The following is a 23,421-nucleotide window of genomic DNA, read 5'->3' on the forward strand; positions in this document are numbered from 1 at the left end:
CTGTCAAGAAATATCATTGAAAAGCTCTGGTTCCAAAAGCTAGAAGTAGGATGGATCAAAGAAATTAGAGAAGATATGAAAGAATTAGGAATTTCTCTGACTGACCTACAGAATAAAACTGGAAAAATTACAAAGCTAAAAGACAAAAGCATTCGATTTAAACAAAAGACAGACAAAGGACAAAATACAACGAAGAGGGTGTTTACGAATGAAGAAAAGAAAGCAAGGTCTGAACGGATGAAGAAATACTCGGCAGTTCGGAAGAGTAAAATAACACGCTTTTCTCAGAAAATATCCAACTAAAATTGACTTAAGTGGTCCCATGTTGGCCGTAAAAGCATAGTAATAATAATAATAATATATAAGAGGAAATTCAACTTACTCAACATTTTAAATTGTGATTTAAAAAACAATTTATATTTTAATTCTTAATTTTCAATTTTAATTTGATAAAAAATGAGATTACATATATTATAAAAAAAAAATTATATATATTTTAAATATTTAGTACAGAGGGGTATGGGTGGATGTGGATATAGACGTGGATCAAGAGTGTAAGGTGTGGGAACTTATTTTCTGTCACAATAAATTAGTAAATAGTGTAATCTAAAATAGGTAACAAATCAAAGTTTAACATTGGAATGCATGTACTGAAAAGTGAGTAGCAGCAGACACATTAACATCAGAAAACATTATTATTGAAAAACATTAACATTATAATTCTAATTAACATTAGAATTGATTACGTAAGGTGAAAAAGTAGTGATCCACAAAATAGGAAAAAAGAATTTCATCATTACTCAAAAAAATCCCCTTTTCTTGTAAAAATAATTCTAATTATGATATTAGTCAAATAATTTACCGGTAAGTGTAAGAGAAGCAAAAGAACTACCATAAACGTATCGTCTCCATTCTTGGTAACTAACAATAGGTGTTTCCTCAACAACAATATTTAAATAATGCAATGACAAAGCTCTGCTTTTAAGGTCAAGAAATTCTGAAGTATGTCTAGTAATTAAAGCTCCCTCGCCCTGAAAATTGAAAAGCACAGATATCAATTGTTTATTTATTCATACCACTGCTGTAGGAAATATTTTTATAAATCTTACTTAATAATACATATTAAAGTATGAGGGTTCTCTGAAAAGTTTTGAGCCTCAATATGAAGTGGCCTCCTGGATGAACGAACACTCGTCAACAAAAGTTAGGGAACGTATTCGCTCATGCGTTGAAAGGTACTCAATAAAATTTCAATCATTTTGGACGCGCAGTTGAAGCTTGATAATCGCTTGAGTAAGTCATTATAAGTGTTTTTGTGAAAATGAAAAAATCGAATATCGTACCGTGATTAAATGCTTGCATTTGAAAGGCAATACGCCTACGCAAATTACAACCGACTTGGACGCTGTTTACGGGGCCTCTGTCCCATCATTTACCACCGTGGAAAGATGGGCAGATGAATTTAAACATGGTCGTATCAACTTGGTTGATGAACGTTCGGGAACCAAAAACGGCAATCACCACCATTATCTTCGAAAAAGTTCACCAAATTGTACTGGACGACCGACGAATTAAGGTTAGAGAGTTAGCAGAGTCTATGGACATATCGAAAGAACGTGTTTGTCATATATTAACTGAAGAATTGGATATGCGTAAGCTATTCGCGCGTTGGGTGCCGCGTTTGTAACCCACCGGGTTGGTTTAGTGGTGAACGCATCTTCCCAAATCAACTGATTTGGAAGTCGAGAGTTCCAGCGTTCAAGTTCTAGTAAAGTCAGTTATTTTTACCCGGATTTGAATACTAGATCGTGGATACCGGTGATCTTTGCTGGTTGGGCTTCAATTAACCACACTTCTCAGGAATGGTCGAACTGAGACTGTACAATACTACACTTCATTTACACTCATACATATCATCCTCATTCATCCTCTGAAGCATTATCTGAAAGGCAATTACCGGAGGTTAAACAGGAAAAAAGAAGAGAGGATGCCGCGTTTGCTCACTTTGGACCAAAAACGCATTCGAATAAGCATTTACAAGGCCCTGCTGGAGCAGTTTAAGCAAAGCGAGTCAAGATTGTTTTCTTCGATTCATAACTGTAGATAAAACATGGATATACCACTACACTCCTGAGACGAAACAACAGTCAAAACGTGGACTGAAAGTGGTGAACCTGCTCCAAAAAAGACGTAGGCGGTTCGATCAACCGGGAAGGTGATGGCGACTGTTTTTTGGGAACAGAATTTTGTTTATAGATTATCTTCAAAAAGGTAGAACAATAACGGGACAGTATTACACACAATTACTTGACAAGCTGAAGGCAGAAATAGCAAAAAACCGACCACATTTGAAGAAGAAAGTGTTTTTCCATCAGGACAATACGCCTGCTCACACTTCGACGGTCACCGTGGCTAAAATTCACAAATTGCACTTTGAATTGGTTGACTACTTACCATATTCACCAGATCTGTCCCCAAGCGACTTTTTCTTGTTTCCTAACCTTAAATTTTCATCGATGAGGACGTTATCGCATACGTAAACGCCTATTTTGCGGAGAAACACGCCAGCTACTATTTGGAAGGGTTAAAGAGGTTAGAGCACTGCTGGGAAAAGTACATCAACTTGAAAGGAAACTGTTGAAAAATAAAACTATATTTGACAGAAAAAATGCATCTTTCTATGTTAAGCTCAAACCTTTTCAGACAACCCTCGTACATATACTACCATAAAAAAATGTAATAACATTTGTGGTTTAAAATTGGGTAACTTTGGAAAACCAGACAATAAATGCAGTACAATAATTTTAATAAAATTAATTATGAAAATAATGAGAGCTTAACTGGGTAATCTTTGGTTCTCATATTAGGGAAAGTGATGTGCTGATGCAATTCATCAACATCAACAAAATGTTGAACTTAATGCTAGCTAAAGATCCTTCTTAGCCTCTTCAGTAAAATTCAAAAAATTAACTTGCTATAGGTGTTCCTGCTTTCAAATCCTAGTGTATTTTATACTGTACTTTTATACAGATTTGAATACTAGATTGTGGATACTGGTGTTCTTTGGTGGTTGGGTTTCAATTAACCACACATCTCAGAAATGGTCGACCTGAGCTACACAAGACTACACTTCACTTACAGTGATACATATCATGCTCATTCATACTCTGAAGTATATAATAACATTGTAATGCCAGGTCAATGAGCAACCTCATTTTGAGGGCTTTTATATTAGCTTTGGTTTATTTGTATTAACTTTAGATTACTTCACAAACAACAGGTCCCAAAACTTGATTTCAGGTTGCAGATATTAATGGTGGTGCTTATCACAATAGTGTGGCACCACACTATTATTATTAAATTTTACTTATAATCAAGTAATGCAATAAATTAAAGAGAAAATGAATGTAACAAAACATAACATTTTATTAAAATTGTTAATTAAATCAATAACAGAAAAAAGAACTTACAATTACTTTAATTTGATGTCTCATCTCACTTTTAGCAGTCTGAGTTGAAGCAATAAATATGATTTCTATATCTCCTTGTTCAATAGTTGGTGTGATTGGAAAATCAATATGTTCTTGTGATTCAGGAGCTAGCTACCAGAAATAAATCGTATGTAAGAAACTAAGAAGAAAAATATAAAACAAAAAATATTTAATTTTAAAGTAAATTTTGTAAAAGTATTTCATTTCTTTTAATACTCTATAAAACACAAATTATTATTATCTAATAGAATGTAATTTAATAAAATAATTTTGAATAAAAGCTACAAAAGTTACATGACAGACAGCAAAAACTATAGTGTATTAGTTTATTTTGCTTTGTTTATAATTAGTTGTGCATTTAAGACATTTGTATTGTTTTTTGATCAGGATACCCAACCATTTTATTACAGTAAATTTTGTTTATTTTGATTTAACAGGATTACAATATTCCTGGTTCTACAAAATGAAAAAAATTCTAATCAAATATTTCTATAAAAATGCATTATGAGATAAATAAATTTACAACGTTTTTTAATTTAAATAAACAGATGATTTTACAGGTGGAAAAGATTATGAATGATATGTGTGTATAAGTTTCAAACATAATTTTAAATTAATTTAGAATAAAAAAAATTATGTAAGCAATTACTTATTTTTCAGAATCCTGAAATCTGTATTTCTGTTCTAGGCATGAAAATGCTGTGTAGAACAGTCTTGAAGTTGTTTGATCAGCAGCATTGGTTTATGATAGTCAAACAGTATGTAAAACATTTAGATAGAATTTTTTCTTGTTAATTAAATGATTAATAATCCCTGGCATGGAGTTATGAGTAAAAGATAAACATTCAACACAAATTGACAATACAGAATGATATTTGAAGTAAATTACATGAATAAATAAAATCAAACTCATTCATGAACTAGATTGTAATTTCCTCATGATCACAATTATTGTTTGTTAGTTATGTCTTTGGTTAAAATGTTTTAATGAAAAATTGTTCTTTCATTCTCCAAAATCACAAATGATTAGCTCATTAATCACTTAATAAAAATTAGGGGGTGTATACTGATAAATAAGAAACTCGTAGGAAAATTGAAGGTTAAGTATGTTGAAAGGTTGATGATGAGGATAAAGGGAAAAGATAAAGATACTGTAATAATTCAAGTGTATATGCCAAACACTCAGCACACAAACGAGGAAGTAGAACAATGTTATAAAAAGATAGAAGAGTTGGTTGGGAAAGAAAAAAGGGGGCATATGTAGTGATTCTAGGTGATTGGAATGCTGTGGTTGGAGAGGGAAGGGAAAATAAGGTAGTGGGAAAATACGGTCCAGGAATTAGAAATGAAAATGGAGAAAGACTGGTTAGATTGTGCATAGAGTAGTAATTAGTGTTGGGAAACAGCCAGTTTGAAAATCATAAAAGAAGATATACATGGGTATCACAAATGATCAGAGAAAAATATCAAATTCTTTATATTATGATACAACAAAGATTTAGAAATTGTTTAAAGAATGCTAAGGTATCCAGGTGCAGATATAAATTCAGATCACAATCTAGTAGTGGCAGAAGTGAATATTAGGTTCAAGAAAATTGAGAGTGACAGGAGAAGAGATTACTATGATTTAGAGAAATTAAGAAAACAGGAAACAATTCAGGAAATAGAAAAATTGATGTTGAAAAAAATGAGAATGGGATATAAACCAAGTAAACAGGAACAGAATATGAAAAGAGTGGGTTACAAGTGAAATATTAGACAAGATGAATGAAAGGAGAAAGTGGAAAAAGGAAAAATGTACAAACAGAAGAAGGTGGAAGGAAATGTAGAAGGGTGAATTATAAAAAGGGAAACTCAGAAAGCTAAGGAAACGTGTCTTGAGGAAAATGTATAGTGTTGAAAAATTTGGAAAAATAAGGGAGATATGAGCCAATGTATAAAGAAGCATTAGAAATAGTTTTTAAAGAGAAAGGGGGAAAGAAAATGTATCAGATAGAGGCAAAGGATTGTGAAACACTTAATGAGAAGGAGGAAATAAAAAGGAGATGGGAAGAATACATTGTGGATTTACACGCATTAAGAAAAAAGCCAAGATAAATAGATGTGGGAGTGGAAGAAGAGTACGATGTTCATAAAGATCAAAAAGATACAGTTTGTAATAAAGTGAATAAAGGAGGCAATTAAAATGATCAGAAAAGGAAAGATGAGGGATGTGATGAAATAATTGAACTGTTCAAAGCACTAAGGGAGAGAAGAGAATAGTTATTACTAGATCTATGCAACTGAATACTTGAAGAAAGAAAGTAGCCAGAGGACTTCCAGGATATAATAATGGTACTAATAGAAAAAAAATAAATACAAAAAAGTTTGAAGAACGTAGAACATAGAATGATTAGCTTAATATCATATGCAGCTAAGGTACTGTTAAGGGTCTAAATAAGAGGATATATAACAAACTAGATGGCAATATTGAGGAAGAACAATACGGTTTTAGAAGAGGTGTTGGAACAAGGGACACTATAAGGCTGCTAGGAATAATAGATAAGAGATATGTGGAAAGGAGCCGGAGAATGTATGTTGCATTTGTCAATCTAGAAAAGGCGTTTGACAGAGTTAGATGGGATAAATTACAGCTAATTTTGGAAAAGAAGGAAGTTAATTGGAAAGAGAGGTGCTTAATAAAAGAACTCTACTATAACCAGAGTATAAAAGTGAAGGTAGGAGATGAAATGACAGGAAGAATAGGAATTGGAAGGGAGAATGAAGCAGGGATGCTGCATGTCACTTACACTATTATATATCTGAAGTAATAATTAAATGCTGTTTGAATGGGAGAAGTGGAATAAAAATTAGGGGAAGAAGAATAGAATATACATTTTGTCAATGACATGGTGGTACTGGCAGAGAGGCCAAGTAAACTAAGTGAAATGCTTGATGACTTAAATGATCCTTGCAAAAGCCAGAGTATGAGGATAAAGAAAAAGAAGACAAAATTTATGATTAGGTGGAAAAGAGGAGAGAATTGAGATTAAAATAGGAAATGAACTTTCAGAGCAGGTGAAGAAATTTCAGTACTTCAGGAGCTTTATAACTGATGACCTGACTTGCACAGTAAAAATTAAAGCAAGAATATCAAGAAGTAAGCAGCCATTTAATAAGAAGAGAAGACTGCTGTGTGGTAAGCTAAACTTAGTATTAAGGAAGAGATTAATGAAATGTTTTATTTGTAGTGTAATGCCCTATGGAGCTGAAACATGGATGATGAGAAAGGCTGATAGAAAACCATTTGAGGCTTTTGAGATGTGGGTGTGGCACAGAATGATATATTTCAGGTGGCAAGACCATGTAACAAATGAAGACGTATAAAGGAGAATTGGGGAGAACAGGAAATTGCTAAATGTGATTGAATATAGGAAAAGGAATTGGCTCAGTCATTGTATTAGAAGGTGTTTATTAGTGGATGTGATTGAAAAAATAGAAAAAAATTTTACTATTGTAAAGAAATATCATGACATATAACAATCACAATAAAAATAGATAAAAACATATATAAATATAAACAAAGACATATAAACAGATAAAAATATTAAGAAAAATTTCAGCTACAAAAATAAATTTAAAAAAATCCAAGATCCTGAGGAAATAAATAAGGATTCCTGACAACCTAATAACATCTTAAATAATACCTCAAATATTCAGTTGCTTTAGTATTAGAGGCTAATACTAAAATTAATAACATTTGAACATAAAATTAAATAAATAAAACATTGTAATACAAAACATTTTAGATATTCTTGTATAATTAATAGTTATAATTTCTTAAATAAACTAGAATTTGTTGATTTTTCAATATATATTCTTCTTCACTTTGAACAACAGAATCCTGAAAACTATAAGGTAGCAAAGCAGGGACTAAATGTCAACAGTCAAAGCCATTTGAAACATAAAGTCATAAAAGACATAAAGTTAACCAGTTCCATTAACCTGTAAAATTAAACAGTAATGGATACAGTTTCAATTGAGATGAATAAATATGTGTACAACATTTCTACAGCATGTACTCAATTTATTTTTAATTTCAATTTATCTTTAATTTTGACCATCATAACTTTCAATTCTATTTATTTATTTCATAGTGGATCAACTTTAAGCCAAAAATTTGTAAATTTTTTTTTCATTTTACAGTACTTTAAATATAAATTATTAAAGATCATCACATAAATTATAAAAATTAAGTAAATGACTAATAAAAAAAAAAAAAATACAAACTTACACTTACGTTTATTTAAAGATTTGACAAAAATTATTAAATAATAAAGTAACTAACAATTTACCTTTATTTAGACTTAGTTTCTAATACTCAACGCCTAACGTATCAGAAGTTATTGCTCTAACAAGTTAGTAACATTTAAATACAAAAATGGAAATTAAAGTGAGCAAATAATGCACTATTGATAATTTCTCACATAAACTAGAATTTGATGATCACCCGATGATAATCTAGCATTATAACTAGAAACAATTCCGCCCATCTCAACATGGATAAATTTGTAACCTGGTGAACCGATAAGCTGCACTAGTACAAGGGCTTGTAGATGATAATTATTTACAAGGATCAATCGGATTCCAAGTTGTTCTCCTCGCCGACAGAATGAAGGTCCTGATACATGCATAGTGAATGGTCTTTTATATGAAAACTGTTAACAAACAAATAAAAAAAAAATCCTCATGTAAATAAATAAAAACTAATAATTTATTTTTAATTTACTATTTATGAAAGCAGATAAACATAGAAATTAAAACTTAATTTTATTCTCATGAACTTCCAGTAAAGTTCATTAATAAAGCAATTGTCTTTATTTATATACAAATGGTGATAATATTTGTAAAAAAATAACAAAGAGGACTTGCTCTATAAAAAAATTCAGAATTCTGCAAAAACAAAACAGATAATTAATGTACAATTCAGTCATGGGTGGATGATGTTAAAAGATTGTTCCAAATCAACTTCAACTTTACTGCACAGTTAAACATTATGTGTGACCCACTGTTTTCTAAAATCACTTTTTTCTGAATGCAATAATCAATCTGTTGCATATATCTTGGGCAACATAATCCCACTTCAAGACAACTTTGTACACAACTCTGCTTATTAATATCCCAAAACAATATCCCTGAAGAGTACTTTAGAAAAAAATATTCTTTTCCCAAAGAAATAAATTTTCCCAAGTAAAACGTTTTTAGAATGTTTTGCAGTTATTTAATGAAGGTTATTTTACAGAGATGTATGTTAATGAGAATTCTTTTTCCTTCATAGCCTTTTAATAGAAATTTAACATTGAAATTACAAAAATATGTGTAAACTTTTAATTAAATTGAAACAGGAACAGCTGGTTGGTGAGCCAGTTATCTCATCCACTAGTTTGCTTTATATTTTAAAACCCTCTGTCACGTAAGAGAGTTCTTGGGCAGTTCTACAGACATTTGACATCATTTGATACACCCTAAACTGCAATTATCAATCCACAGGCAGATTGCATCTGACTTGTTTATATTACAATCTTGGTCAGGACCAAAACTGTGTATCTACTAAAACAGTATTATTAAAACACATGGTTAAGTGAAAAAATGTTTTCAACCTTATCTGATTTAAAATAGCAATTTTAAAATTGATCACCATACTGCAGCTGATCATTAGAATTTTTTTTAATACTTAATGATAGGTAAAACTCTATTCTTAAATAGAACTTGGCCCATTACTTCAAGCAGTCTCTTTTTCTGTATATAAAAGGAGTATGGCTTATTATTTGTAAAACAGAGTCAGTCATTTTGTATTCTTTTTTTTATGTTGTTGATGATTGGTGAAATGGAACTGAATCTGGATCCAGATCAGTGGTGGCTCACATATAGGCACTGTGGAACTGCAGCGCCCCCTATTTCCACTTGATATTTTGATAACATTTAATATAATGAGTCCTTTTATCTTTCAATCTTTCTTTGTACTTGAAAATATATAATCCTTAAGCTTAATGTCAGTAGCCATCCCCAGTTTATGAAAAAGATAGAAAAATTGTTATATGGAACTGTGTGCTTCACAGTTCCATCCAGGTGTGGTGTTTGGCTGTTGTGCGCATGCGCACAAAAGAAGCTGCATGCGAGGCTGTGAAGGAGAGAGAGCAGTGTCGCTCTGGCAGTGCCGACCCTGGCATACTGGTGAAAGGTAGTTTTTTTTTTACCCTGCATGTGTATGGAACGTTCCTTGTTCATTCCCTTTTCTAATTTAGTCGGTGGAAGGAATATGAAAGTGGCTTATATGAAAGTTGTTTTTTCAGTAGTGATCAGAAGATGGCAGAAAGCCAGACTCTTTGATTGCCAGATCTGCCCAAAAACACGCTGGAAGGGGGAAAGAGAAGGTAATTAGTAAAAACTAATTATGTATTTGTTTCTGTGTACATAGAAATTTAAATTAAGCACCATTGCACTATAGTGATTTTAAGCAGACATTTTATTAAGTTATTATCTAATTTTGTAAATAATATTATCTGTATTGACATTTTATTATTTATTCAGTTAAACCGAATACTGTCTTTAAGCACAATGTATTTAAAAACCGTGTACCATATTTTTGAATGTAATAAAGTATGGAATTAGAATATTATCCTGCTTCCAGCTATTCTATTTGGTTCTTTTACGTTATAGAAAACTTTAAACATGGCCTTGAAAAGGTCTAGAAAAAAATTTCTGCATTAGCACCCCCACTTATTTTAGCAATGAGCTGCCACTGATCCAGATATTATATTAGATGCAGTAATTTATTCCAAAAGCTGGAAATCTTTTAAACATTAAAGACTAACTTAGATCATGTAAAGTCACTTAATACATTGAATTCTGAATGGAGAAGTTGATTGGTTGTTTGATTAAAGTAGAAAGAAAGAATTCATTCCAATGAAAAAGGAGAACAGAGTTCATCAAACCAGGAATAATCACACAGAACAAATCTAAAGCAGCATGCAGATACAGAGATCAAGTAGGATCTTGCTAGGAAAAAGGAGATGTGAAAGACAATCATCCAAGATACATCCAAACAATACCATAAATTAACAAAGATAAAAGCCATAAGAGATGCCATTAGCACTGTCTGTGGCCTCAGCGCATTGTTTTTCAAGACAAATGGACAAGGAAAAATTTATATATTGTATGAAAAAATCTAAAAAAAATTGGTATGTAAAATTAATCATAATCAATATGACATGACAATTAATCATAAGTAAAATATGACAGTAGCATTAACCACATAACTATTTTACTTAATTATACAATTTAAAAAAATAAGTTTGAATGAGAAACAAAGCTATCTTGAAGGGGGGGGGGTTACTTATTTTGTGAAAAATAAATTAAAATAATAATGGAATATACATTAAGATCAAAAGATTGACTCAGAATAGGAAGGAATGAAAGAGTGTATCCACCAAAATGAAATGAGTGATGAAAAGTATATATGAGGGTCAGTTAAATATAAACTGTTTTCTGGCTTGCATATGAACATAAGTGGGCTTGCATGGAAGGAAAGGATAGGATGATGGTGATGTGGGGAGAGAATGGACATAACAGCTGCCTCAGCATTTATGTTTCTCTGCTCAGTAGCATCATGCCAGAGCAAGTGATTCTATCATCGGTTGTACAATGTATTATCATGAAGTTTTTCATGAATGAGACCATTTTGATTAGACTGCATGTGCAGTTTGGGATATGATATTGCAAACCCAAGTCTACGACTATGCCAGCAAATTTAAAGGAGAGTATGAAGTTGTCAAAAATGAGAGTCACAGAGGCATTCAAGGATAAGTGTGACAGATGGTAACATTTGATTGATCTGTGACTTCATTGAAAACAATCAGTACCTTATGGTTAATAAAACTGCTTTGGAAGTGGGTATTAATCATGGAGGCGACCATTCCATTATCACAAAGTACCTCGGGTTCTGCAAAGTTTGCATGAGGTGGTTTCAAAGATTTTTGACAAAAATCAGAAACAGAACAAACAGGAAATTTGCCAAAGGTGTTGAATCAATTTCAACAAGAGAAAGATAATTTTTTACATAAAATTGTCACATGTGATGAGACATGAGTACATCATTACATTCCTAGATGAAATCAGCTAGTATGGAGTGGTATATCAGTTTAGAGCCTGGAACTACAGTCATTAATGTGCCTATCACCTGGAAATGGCCTTGCAACTGTCTTCAGGGACTAGAAAGGCACATGGCTCGCTGATTTTCTCCATAAACATTTCACTATGAATATTGCATACTGCTCTCAGCTCTTGAACAAAGTGAAAGTTGCCTACAGGAAGAGAAGGCACAATCAGCCAGTCAGAGATGTGATTTTCTTCACAATAATGCCAGGCCTAACACAGTCATTTGCACTCAGGCTAAACTGTACAAAATTTACTATGAAACTTTAGACTATACTCCACACAGTCAGGATTTATCTCTCTGTAATTTCTTTTAGTTTGGGCCACTGAAAGAGAAACTGGGAGAACATCAATTATAGAGCAACATCATAGTATAGGAGTTTGTGTCGAATTGTAGGGCTTATTACAAAAAATGAATAAGACCATTTTGATTAGATTGCATGTGCAGTTTGGGATATGACGTTACAAACCCAAGCCCTAATTATTTAAAATATCATTAACAACAACAAAAAATTGCTCTGTTTAAAAACTTAGATTGGGATTTTTTTTATCATTTACATATCAATTATTATTTATTATATATCCTCTAATTATTTATGAAGAAAGGATCTAAAAATTCCCCAATCATTGAGATATTTTGTAAGACTTCAGGATGACTATGTAGAAAAGCAATAAACATGTTTTGTATTTTTGGTTTGGACTAACAAATGTTAAAAACAAAACTCCAGTTTATGTTTGACTGATGATTGTACATACAAAACAGAAACTAAAATTAAAAACTTGCATAAAATTAAAAGCTGTGTAACAACAAGAATACATAATTACCAGTATTGGTTCAGGGATAATGCTGAAGCCAGTTTGTTTACCAACTGTGAAACCAGTAAAATACCAATCATCAGCATATTGTGGTGGCCATAAAGGTTCAAATTCAATACCTTCATGATCATTTTTCTTTATCTCTCTCCAACCCCAATCACCATCCTCAGCATCATATAGAAACTATTAAAGAATATATTTACTGTTAGTTAATTAAAAAAAATATTAATTTTAATATCATCTAATGGTAAACTATACAATATTTAATATGTAGGTAATATCGGAGTCTGACAACTCAGTTCTCTTCTTCAACATAAGCAATGACATAAGCTCTTTGACAACATAAGCAATATATTGGAAGTTGATCATTTTTCTAATTGGACAGTACACTGAGAAATCATTTTAAATCTTTTGGTATTTTTCAAACAAACCCAACAGTAATAACTTAAGTAATTTATGCCAGTAGTCCAAGTCCATTAATTACACTGATAGACGAAAAAACTTTTTTAATGTTTCTTTAAGTGTGATACCATTTCTTGAATCGTTTTTTGCGAACATTACAGATCTGTAAATACAATTTTTCTATCACCCTTAGTTTTAAATAAATTATGCTTCAAAAAAAATTAAGGGAAAATATAATTAAAATCTGTAAATTTATAATTTTGCAAGGCCATAACTGTGTTAGAATGATTTCGCTGATTCTTTTCTTTTATAAATAGCTTCAGACACATCCCGAATTAATGTCCAATGGTAACCGGCTAGATGTTAGTATTCCGTTTCCTTTTTTGGCAGCTTTCCATCACTGAAATGTCTTGGTGGAAACGTTCACTGTGTTCGTCAGTTACGTCTCCAAGGTTGTCTGGGAAAAATTCCAGATGTGAGTGGAGGAAATGTATTTTCAAAGATATATTACATCCCATAGCTCTGTATGAAGTAAGAAGTTGATTAACAATATCGTGGTAATTGTCAAATATTTGTTTGCCGAGAAAATGTTTTTGCAAAATGAAGCCCAACCCATTCATTGTTGTCTTCTTCAGTACTGCCTGATTCTTCATCGCTGCTTTTGAAACATACATTCACAGGTAGCTTAGAAACTGGAATAATTTCACTGTGATGTACAGGTTGATGTACAGCTTGATTACAGATTGAAATGAAGGATATTTTACAGTATGTTTAGATTTTTTAGAAATTCCAGATACACTTGTTAAACAAAAGTAATAATCGGTTACATGATCCTTTGGTTCATGCCAAACCATAGGTACACCAAATGGCAAAGCCTTCCATGTACCTTTCAGCCATCCTCATAAATATACAGAACAATTAGTGCATACTATATGAGGAGCCCACATCTTATCCTGATCACCAATTTTACACTAAAGTATAAATGATATGCTTTTTAATTAAAGGTGTAATGTTTTTTCTATTGATTTTACGGTAAACTCACCACATACATAACAAAAGGCATCCACATCATTTACACAATTTTGAGGCATTATGACACTGCACTAACATACTTAGACAGCAATAAGACTGAACAAAACGAATTCATTTCTAAATCCAATGCTTAATACAAACAACACAGCTGTGTTTTCAGCTACATGTTTTGACCTGCACAGACATCATTAATCTTGTCCATGAAGACTCACTCAAAAAATTCAGTATTAGATATGATGTCATAATATGTGACTATGATATGATTTAATTCTTTGTCTAACATTGTTTATTTATAGCTCACAAATTATGTTAACAAAGTTAAACAATAAAAAATGAGCTAACAAAGTACAACATAGGAGCTTAAATTTCTAACTATACATTGAAAAATGAAAAAAAATATTAATTAAAATTTAAAAGTTTTTCAAAAATGGTGGGTGATAGAAAGATTCTGAGTTCATATTTGTTTTCAGCATCAAAAAACAGATTAAAATCATGTGTCGCATGTTAAGAAACAAAAATTATGTTTATCAGTGCTATATACTACAATGTGTACAATTACATTGAAGTACAATTATATACTACAATGTCAACTGACATAAATACAGGGTTGATTCGGTCAGCGCCGACTTTAGCCATTTCAGTGCACCAGGCAGGAAATGTTGGTGTCCCATGTAAGGCCGTAAGTTTCCTACTAAAAATTTTGATGAGGGTGTTAAGACACTACACTTTAAAAAATAAAACACCTCTAATATTTGATGGTGTAGAAGAACATCTTCTCCATCATCAAATTTTTTTTTTTTTATGTTTCTATGTATACAAGGATAATATTTTTACAACAATTTTACATTATATGCTTCATTTAAAAGAAATTTATTTTTCTAAGTTTGGCGTTTGCAAATGTTTTAATAATTTTCTTATTTTTATATTGGCAGCTACTTCAAGCTCAATGAATAATTTTGCTAAATTATTTAGTTGACTTTCACTTATGCATGTCTCAAGTACCCCTTGATTAGTTTTAATTTAAAAAAACTCCTATATAACCACTTGCAAACATTACTGGCATGGTTAAAACTATTCTGAACAAGATGTTTATATTTGGGTACAAATCTTCAAGCTTCCTTTTTTTATAAAATTAAATTCAGCTAATAGACTAGATTCTTCAACATTTAAAAAAAAAAATTCAATTCTGATGAGCTCATCACACAGACTAACACCATCAATATCTACAACTGATTCATTTGTTAATCTTTCTTGAAAAACATTGCACGTTTTTAATAATGTCTATTTGTCAAAGGATAATTTTTTGATGTCATATAAGAAGCTCCAAACTTAAGAATGTTCATGAAGCAAAAGAAAGTGTTCTCTGAAAGAAGTATTAAAAAATTACATTTCAATTTTTTTTCAGGGTTCTCAATAGGTTGATCTTCAGATTCATAAGTGAATTGACATTTAACTTTTTTAATCCTTTTATTGTTTTTGAAAATTGGTTCAGATTTTAGCTCGACAGCAAGTTCCTTTTCAGTTATTATGGCATTCTTGAATCCTTTCTCTTTATATTTTTTTAGAAACTTATAACAGTCATCAGCTAATTTCTGAACATCTTGAATACCAATTTTTTGTTTTTGCATCAACCTACAATATTAATTTGAAATAAAATATCGTATCATGCAACAAGTGATACTAAAAATGTAAAACCTTTTAGTTGCTCAGCTAGAGTTAAGGCTTCATGAGCCACTAGAGAATCAAAATTTTGCTTTGATTCTGTGAGAACTATTAGCGCGCATTGTGCACATCAACAATTTGATAACGAACAACCTTAACTCAACTTTTGCCTCCCAACATGTATCACTCAAGTGTTTCAAAGTAAAAGTATTTATTTATATGCGCAAGTAAAATTTGCCAACACCTGACCAAGACAGAAAGAAAGAGAAAACAGTCTTTCTAAAATTCCAATTAAGTTAATAGAAATTATTAACTTTTTGCTGCATCAAACAGTACAAGATATAAATTATGACACCCACATGACAAATAAAATGCTAGCGAATTCTTATTCAAAATTTTTTTTTGTACTCCACTATTTTTCCCTTCATGTTGGCTCTGTTGTCATAACCTTGATCTTGGCAATTCGCTAATCCTAGCTTATATTCTACTAATATATCTAATATATATTTAGTTAATCCCTCTCCAGTAGAATCTGTTGTGGGCTCAAAACCTAAAAAGTTTTCACAAACTTCTATTCTATCCTCAAATAAATTAACGTATCTTATTGTTAAGAGATAATTCTTCTGTATGGTTGATATCTGGAGTACAATCAGCTATAATTATAAAATACTTAGCTTTCCGAATACTTAAAATAATTTCAAAGTCAACCTCTTTAGCCATCAATTCAATAAATTAATTTGCTACATTTTTTCCAGTGATAATCTTTAATTTTCTCCTCTTAAGATACGATTCACATGTTCCGTCATAACCGGATCAAATTAAGCAAATAATTCAATAAGTCCTAAATACTTTTCATTATTCAGTGGGAAAAGTTTATCTGAAGATCCATGAAACTCCATGTTATTTTTTGTTATATATAAAATTATATTCAATAATCTATATACTACATTATTCCAATTCCATTTCACTTGCGATTAGCCATTGTTATAAATGTTCAATCGTTTTATTTTTTATTCTTTTTTCGGCTTTAGACTATTGAACATACAATACATTTTTATGATTTGCACTGTTTTTGTGCACAACAATAGCGGCATTTAAGTGTTTCCAATTGCGATAACCTTCATTACTCCACGATAAATCAAGATCTGTTTTAAAAATAGAGAGGCAAAAGCAAAATACTTTATCTGAATTTTTTGAATAAACTAACCATCGGCGCAAGATTAGTTCATTATTTGTAGGCTTACCATACGTCTGGGATTAGCTGGGATAGTCCTGGTTTTTTAGTATTGTCCGGGGTTTGAACGTTTAGATTGCTTCAGAACGTAAAGAGTTTTCATCACGCTAAATAAAATTATATTAAAAATATGTTTAAATATGTCCATTCGTGCACTGTAAAACTGTGTAGCAGCAATCAAAACGTTTTTTTTAGATTTGGATTATTATTATTATCATAAGCATTTGTTGTACATTTCATGTTTAATCATTATATCCTTGCTAAAAAAGTGGTTAATTTCGCTTTTTGTTGCATAATGTACTACTGTTCTACGGATTTCGAAAAAGTTACATTAAAATATAATTCTATGCAAAAAAAGAAAACATTTATTTGATACTAAAACATATGAAAGTAACACATGAATACGCAGCATCATCGAAATATATACTATTTAACATTTTAGTAAGTACGTTTCAAAATTTAAGTAAACATTCTGAATCGCACTTGAATAAAACAAATGGTATAATAATGATTCTTCTAATTAGTTTTCAGTAATTTTTGCAACAATCTCAAACATTAAACTGCATTGTCTCGAAAAAGTTATTTTAAGTTAAAATAACCTTATTAACATTTTTAACCTGTTAACTAATTGGAAAAATTGCTAGCAAACGTAATTAAAATATTTTAGATTTTATTCTAAAGAAAAGAGTTTTTAAAGCCACGAGAGTAAATAATTTTTAATTACAGACAACATCAAAAAAATAAATGGTAATATTTATAAATAATTGTAAATATAACTTTTTCACAAAAAAAAACACAATATTTACTGATTTTGCAATTACTTACCCCAGACTTAATGCCGTAATTTATTCGATATTTAATAAACTTGTAGTGTACTCGTTAAGAACAATACCATTAAAACAAGAATTAATAATAATTATAAGTTACAAAAGCATCGCACTCGTCCAGGTCTGCTAGTAAACTGACAAATGCAATAAATATAACTAGGGGTCATCGCGTTCGCACTTGTTTACAAGTCTGAACGTGTAACTCCTGCCGGATGGAAAAACTATAAATAGTAAATAATCCGTTTACGATTTAATAAACCTATGATTTTGGTTTGATGTCCCTTCTGTAGTGAGAGGAGCTTAGGGTATGTGGGTTTAGATGGTTGTTAGTTATTTAAAGAGCCAGTAAATTTAGTAGCCCGTGTCCGGTGATTAAAAATAAAGAAAAGGTTTCAAGACATTGTTCCCCTGGGCTACCACCCCTGTCGCCCTACCCTAAAGCCGGCACTGGATTCGGTTAGCAAATTTCTATAACTTATTAAATGCACAGAATCAGGCTTAAAGAATCAGAAAGACAGAATTGCAAAAAATATGACTTTTAAGGTAAAGAGCAAAGAGTTGATCCACCTTTTCAGATAATCTAATCTAAACTATTCACTTAAGTTACTATTTTCAGAGCATGGGAATAACTGATTGATAATAGTTAGACAGTACATGATGAAAATATATTTGTTTATTTGTTGTGTATACTTTTGTCCAAGTAGTGAATTTTCCATTACTCAGGAAGATTTCCTATACTTTCGAGAAGAAAAGGTACAAGCCAATTACAATGTAACTTTTTCTTAAGACTCACTAGTTCTGGTTATGTTTTCTCAATTAAGTAATGATAACAAAGCTTGATTTGCACTAATAACTAACTGTACATGCTTATTACATTCAAGAACATACTATTTTTCATTCTATTTTATTTACAATTAAACTTATACTAGACTACAAAAATAAAATCCCACAATTCTAAGAAAAAAAAGAAGATAAATGTATATTGATCAGTCATATTTCATTTTATTTCAATATCTGACCACTAAAAAGGTATATTTTATTTGTCTATGAAATAAAACATAAAAAAGAATAAGACACATTTTTATGAGAGAAATAAAAAAGTTAAACTGGCAAAAACTAAGTAAAACAAGGTATGAAAATAATTAATATATTTTAACTGATACTTACTGCAGTCCTACTGACTCTAGAAATCTTGTACTCATAATCGTTATTTTCATCATCATTCATATTAACACCTAAGCAAAATGGAAAAAAAGTATAATTAAAGTAAAATTAACTGTTTTAAAGTAATGACAATGAACACCCAAATTTTAATATTAAATCTTACAAGAGTATTATTAATTTCAGCCACCTTGAATAAAAATAGAAAATATTTTTTGTGAAGGATAAGGATGCAGTGATTACCTTGCATGTGTTAACTGTGGTAGACAATGTTCTGTGAGATCACTAAATTGCCCTCTTTTTTTGAAGTGGGAGTTTAAAATGGAGGCCATAGGCTTGCAAAAGAAATAGTTTCGTAAATAAAACGAAGATTATTACTACAGTATTAATCTCACAATGTGCTTTTAAGCACATTGTGCTTAAAAACTGTATTCGATTTAACTGAATAAATAGTAAAATGATGATACAGATAATATTTTTTAATATTAGATAATAAGATAATAAGATAATAATAAGATAGATAGATAATAGATAAGATAGATAATAAGATAATAAGTAAATAAAAATTTGCTTAAAATCACTACAGTTCAATGGTGCTTAATTTAAATTTCTATGTACATAGAAACAAATACACAATTAGTTTTTACTAATTACCTTCTCTTTCGGCCTTCCAGCGTATTTTTGGGCAGATTTGGCAATCAAAGGCCCTTGCTTTCCACCATCTTCTGATCACTACTGAAAAAACAACTTTCATACAAACCACTTTCATATTCCTTCCACTGACTAAACTAGAAAAGGGAACGAACAAGGAATGTTCCACACACATGCGGAGTAAAAAAAAACTACCTTCCACCAGCACGGCACTATGAGAGCGGTAGTGCTATCTCTCTTTCTTTCAGCTCATATGCAACGTCCTATGTGCACAACAGCCAAACACCACACCGCTGGAACTGTGAAGCACACAGTTCCATACAAAGATTTTTCTATCTTTTTCATAAACTGGGGGATGACTACTGACATTTAACTTAAGGATTACATATTGTACAACTATCAAGAAAGAATTAAAGAAAAAAGGACGCATTATATTAAATGTTATCGATAATATCAAGTGGAAATAATAGATCCACAATGTTGTGCTGTTGCTGCCTATATATGAGCCGCCACTGGTTACTATAAAATCTAACTGGTAAGAAATCTTTCACTTAGGCTGCAGCAACAAGTTCTATAAATCATCTCCACATATCATGGACAGCATTGTAAGGCCTCAGTAAACAACATCAACTCTGTTTACCATACTCAATAGGTTTATTGAAACGAAATAAAAAACCCTGAACTACAGAAGAAGACTAAACTGAAACATTTGAAATCAACATTGATGTTTGATGTTCCATCGTGGAACTGATCTTGCTGGTATTTCTCAAGCATCATTGGTTACAGCCTCTGAGACCATAAGAACAAGAGCCATAGCCAAACAATCAGCATATAGAATGATCAGAAGATATCAATGGGTCTTTTTCTGGGCTACACAGTCTTCCTCAACAAGGAAAACATCTAAGGGTGCAACTAGCATTGGAAGCCTGACAACCTGGTAGAGAACTCTTAGAGATTTGTATGAGAATTTCATGATTTTACGTATCACTGAAGAAGTTGGCTTTGGGACTCCATGAAAACCTTGGCATAGACTGAAAATCCCATAGAAAGAAGGAATGGCCTAAGGATAAATCTCAATTCTAAAAGTGATTTGAGTCTTGATTTTATCATGTGAATTTATTCTTATTGAAGACAATGTATAATTTACAGGTAAGCTTTTACTCGAATGAGTTTGTAATGTGATTTCACATGAAAATTTTATACAAGTCTAAGAAACATTTATTATATCATGAGTTATTAGTGCGCACTCTTCTTACTCATCATGTAAGGAGTGAACATATCACAATTTATGTATTTACTTATACTGGTAACATCCCAACCCCTTAGAGGAAGACACCCGCCTAGTGACATTCCGGTCGCCATATCACCCCTCCCGTTCCTAGCCCTGTTGGGCTTTAGCGGGAGTCGTCTATCACCCTCTCACTTTTTACATCTTATGGTAATAAGCCTGGCCTCGTTGGGATGCCACCGATGCAAATGCTTCGGTAGATATTTGCATCGGTGATTTATTAACTCAACTTTTGCCTTCGCTGTAGGCCTTGTCCGGACATCTTGAATGTCCTACATTGTATCCCTCTGAACTAGCTAATCGAGTTGTGCGAACAAGGAGCTCCACCGTGATACCATCATATCCGGAGGCAATATTCTTAGCTAGGCTACAAATTACTTGATGGACTTCTGCCTCAGTAATTTCTGAAGACATAATCTCAGAGCGAAAACCTACAACTTCCCTTCGGACACGTCGATGATACGAGGTCTCACCAACCTCGGTATCATCTGGATGTAGATCGTCCATCAGATGAGTGAAGACACAATCTTTATTTGTATCAACACCATCCTGGGTCGAGAGAGCCAACAGAAGAATGCATTTTTTCCGCTTATGAGCAAGAACTCGATAAACAACACCCCACGGGTCTTTATTCCCCTGCTCATGGACAAAAGAGCGCCAGGAATCACCTTTAGAAGACCTAATCTTATGAAAATACTCGGTCCTCTTCCGACGATAATCCGCAATCAGGCTGCACGCCGGTCAGGATCATCCGCACGCTGTGCGGTTCTCCTGAGCCGGCCCACAGGCCGCTTCATCGCAGTCAATTTCCGAGTCCACCATCTAACTACTCTTTCTCGACCCGTACTTCTGGGAATAGACTGTTCAGCGGCTTCAAATACCGCAGAAGAGAAATTTTCTGCTAGGTCGTCTAATGGGACCTCGCCCAGACTTCAAGCAAAAACTCGTAGCCTGGCCGCAAGAATGTTAGAAAGCCCGCCTGTGCAGGAAGCGCCCCTGCTGAACAGGAACGTCACCCCTAAAAACATCGCGCAGCCCACTTACCCAATCAAAAACTATTAGCCGGTGATCGCTTTCGCAATCATTGACTACCGAACAATTCAGAATCCTACCGGAAATATTCTTACTAGTGGTAACATCGATGTTGGTAGCATGGAAGGCCCTCTGCAAACCAACCGGCGCACCGGCGAAGGTAGTAAACTCGCCGGCTACATTGAAAACATTAATCTGATACTGCGCGATGAAACCTTCGATTAATTTGCCGCCATCGTCCGTGATCCCACTGTGCCAAAAAAGCGATTTGGCGTTCACATCAACTCCTATAAGATTAGAACGACCCGCTACCAACCTAACAATTCTATCCCATCTTTCCAAGTGTTGTTCAGTGGGATCCCTGCACTGAAAGTACGAACTAAAAACGATCAGGTCCAAACCATTCACGGCAAGCTTACCAACGATGTGATGCGTGTTAGAGGCCTACCGTATGAAGACACTATCTATAGATTTCCTGCAAAGTACGACGGATTTGCTATCACCAATGAAAAACTTACTCCAACCTGAAAAACCTGGCAAATCACCCTTGACCACGTACGGATGCTGTAGAAGAAGAACATCGAGGTTCCGTTTCTCAACAACCTTACCTAACTCAACTTGGACTGCATAGGCTCCCTGGGCATTAAGTTGACTAAATCTAACCATCGAGAGAGTTAAAGTAAATCTCAACTGCTCTCAAGTAACAACCATACTCCTTACTAATAACTGAGTGCCCATGACTTTTGTGCAACCTTTTACAAGCAGGACTAGGGAAAACCGCTTGCTTGTTACAGGGTCTTACGACCAGGAGTCATTGCCAGCTTTCAGCCGTGATGAGGCGGGTACAAGTCGTATAAATGCAACCCTTTTACCTCTGTAGAAGTAACAAATAATAAGTCTGAAATAATAAAGCGCTAACTGTGTCCACAGTCTGATAGTCAGCGAATCTTGATACTGCTGGAAGGTATACACACGACCAGCGGCCAAAAAATTACTGAAAATTGACACAAACACAGGAACTCTGGACGCACTTAAGGAGACCAGAGTTGTTATACTGGTAATAACAGAATAATGCCCAATTACAAATCACTATTTTTTTTTTTAGTTTTTTTATCATGAAATAAATTTCATAGAATATGAAAAATGCCAAGCAATTTGAATCCAGAATCTACTGTATTCAGCTCAGAGGTGCTAATCCTCTACATGTAGGTCAATTGAGTAGTAATAATATTCAGAATAATAAATTTGTATATAAATAATTATATTAATTAATAATAATTAATCAACCCACAACAGTTTATTTCTTATTCAGAGCTTATTAAAAGGAAATCTAAGATAAGATAAAAAATAAATTTACTCACAATCAATTTCTTCAGAAACTTCTTCACAGTTTGGGGAATCACCACATTTCTCTTCATCTAAACAACAGTCATTATTAAAGCATGTTAATGGCTCACTATGGTTGCAAGCTACAAAAACGAATTGTAAATAAATTTTTTTACTAATTTCTGTGTTTAAACAGTACTATTTCTGTTCATTAAAGAAATAATACAACTTACTGTTTTTATCTAATTTGATCTGAATGAGCATCACTTATAATGCTAAATGTCACAACATTCCAACAGTAGTGAG

General features: G+C 32.4%; 1 protein-coding gene across 5 annotated transcripts in view; it reads right to left on the minus strand.

Moving 5' to 3' along the window:
- Positions 1-23,421, minus strand: part of LOC142331279 (CD109 antigen-like) — a 144,654-nt gene that overhangs the window by 54,141 nt on the left and 67,092 nt on the right. For 4 of the 5 annotated variants that reach the window (XM_075377065.1, XM_075377068.1, XM_075377069.1 and 1 more), the window contains 6 exons: positions 23,151-23,258; positions 18,825-18,892; positions 12,510-12,683; positions 7,958-8,188; positions 3,471-3,602; positions 863-1,031 (listed from right to left, as the gene is read on the minus strand). In XM_075377065.1, the coding sequence (XP_075233180.1) occupies positions 863-1,031; positions 3,471-3,602; positions 7,958-8,188; positions 12,510-12,683; positions 18,825-18,892; positions 23,151-23,258 (882 nt within the window). The remainder of the gene's footprint in view (positions 1-862; positions 1,032-3,470; positions 3,603-7,957; positions 8,189-12,509; positions 12,684-18,824; positions 18,893-23,150; positions 23,259-23,421) is intronic. The other variant, XM_075377066.1, reaches the window with a different exon arrangement.

This window comes from Lycorma delicatula, chromosome 10, assembly GCF_047948215.1.
Source record: "Lycorma delicatula isolate Av1 chromosome 10, ASM4794821v1, whole genome shotgun sequence".
NCBI classification, from domain to species: domain Eukaryota; kingdom Metazoa; phylum Arthropoda; class Insecta; order Hemiptera; family Fulgoridae; genus Lycorma; species Lycorma delicatula.